The following is a 252-nucleotide window of genomic DNA, read 5'->3' on the forward strand; positions in this document are numbered from 1 at the left end:
GTTTGCCGGCTCCCGGGAGGGACGGGGGGGGAGCCAATCCCGCGGGATGATGTACAAGCATCCCTGCTCCAGATCCGATCACCTGGCCAAAAGTGTCGGATCACGGGCAGCCATCTCCCGCCCCTCATGCAATCGCCCCGCTGCCGGGGGCCCAGCACGTACCGAGCGCCTCCTCCCTCTCGCTCAGCATCTTCAGGTACTCCTGGTGCCGCTGAGGGAGGGAAACGGGTCACTGCGGCGCCTCTGCCGCCC

At 67.9% G+C, this 252-nt stretch overlaps 1 protein-coding gene across 1 annotated transcript in view; it reads right to left on the reverse strand.

Moving 5' to 3' along the window:
• The window catches only part of NOL12 (nucleolar protein 12), a gene marked incomplete at its 5' end in the record, with an annotated part of 2889 nt that extends 2672 nt beyond the window's left edge, over nucleotides 1–217 (reverse strand). The window contains one exon of the mRNA XM_010145235.1: nucleotides 163–217. Coding sequence (XP_010143537.1) covers nucleotides 163–217 — 55 coding nt within the window. The remainder of the gene's footprint in view (nucleotides 1–162) is intronic.
• Between the last annotated feature and the right edge of the window lie 35 nt (nucleotides 218–252).

Source organism: Buceros rhinoceros, unplaced genomic scaffold (genome assembly GCF_000710305.1).
Source record: "Buceros rhinoceros silvestris isolate BGI_N320 unplaced genomic scaffold, ASM71030v1 scaffold36601, whole genome shotgun sequence".
In the NCBI taxonomy this organism is placed as follows: Eukaryota; Metazoa; Chordata; class Aves; order Bucerotiformes; family Bucerotidae; genus Buceros; species Buceros rhinoceros.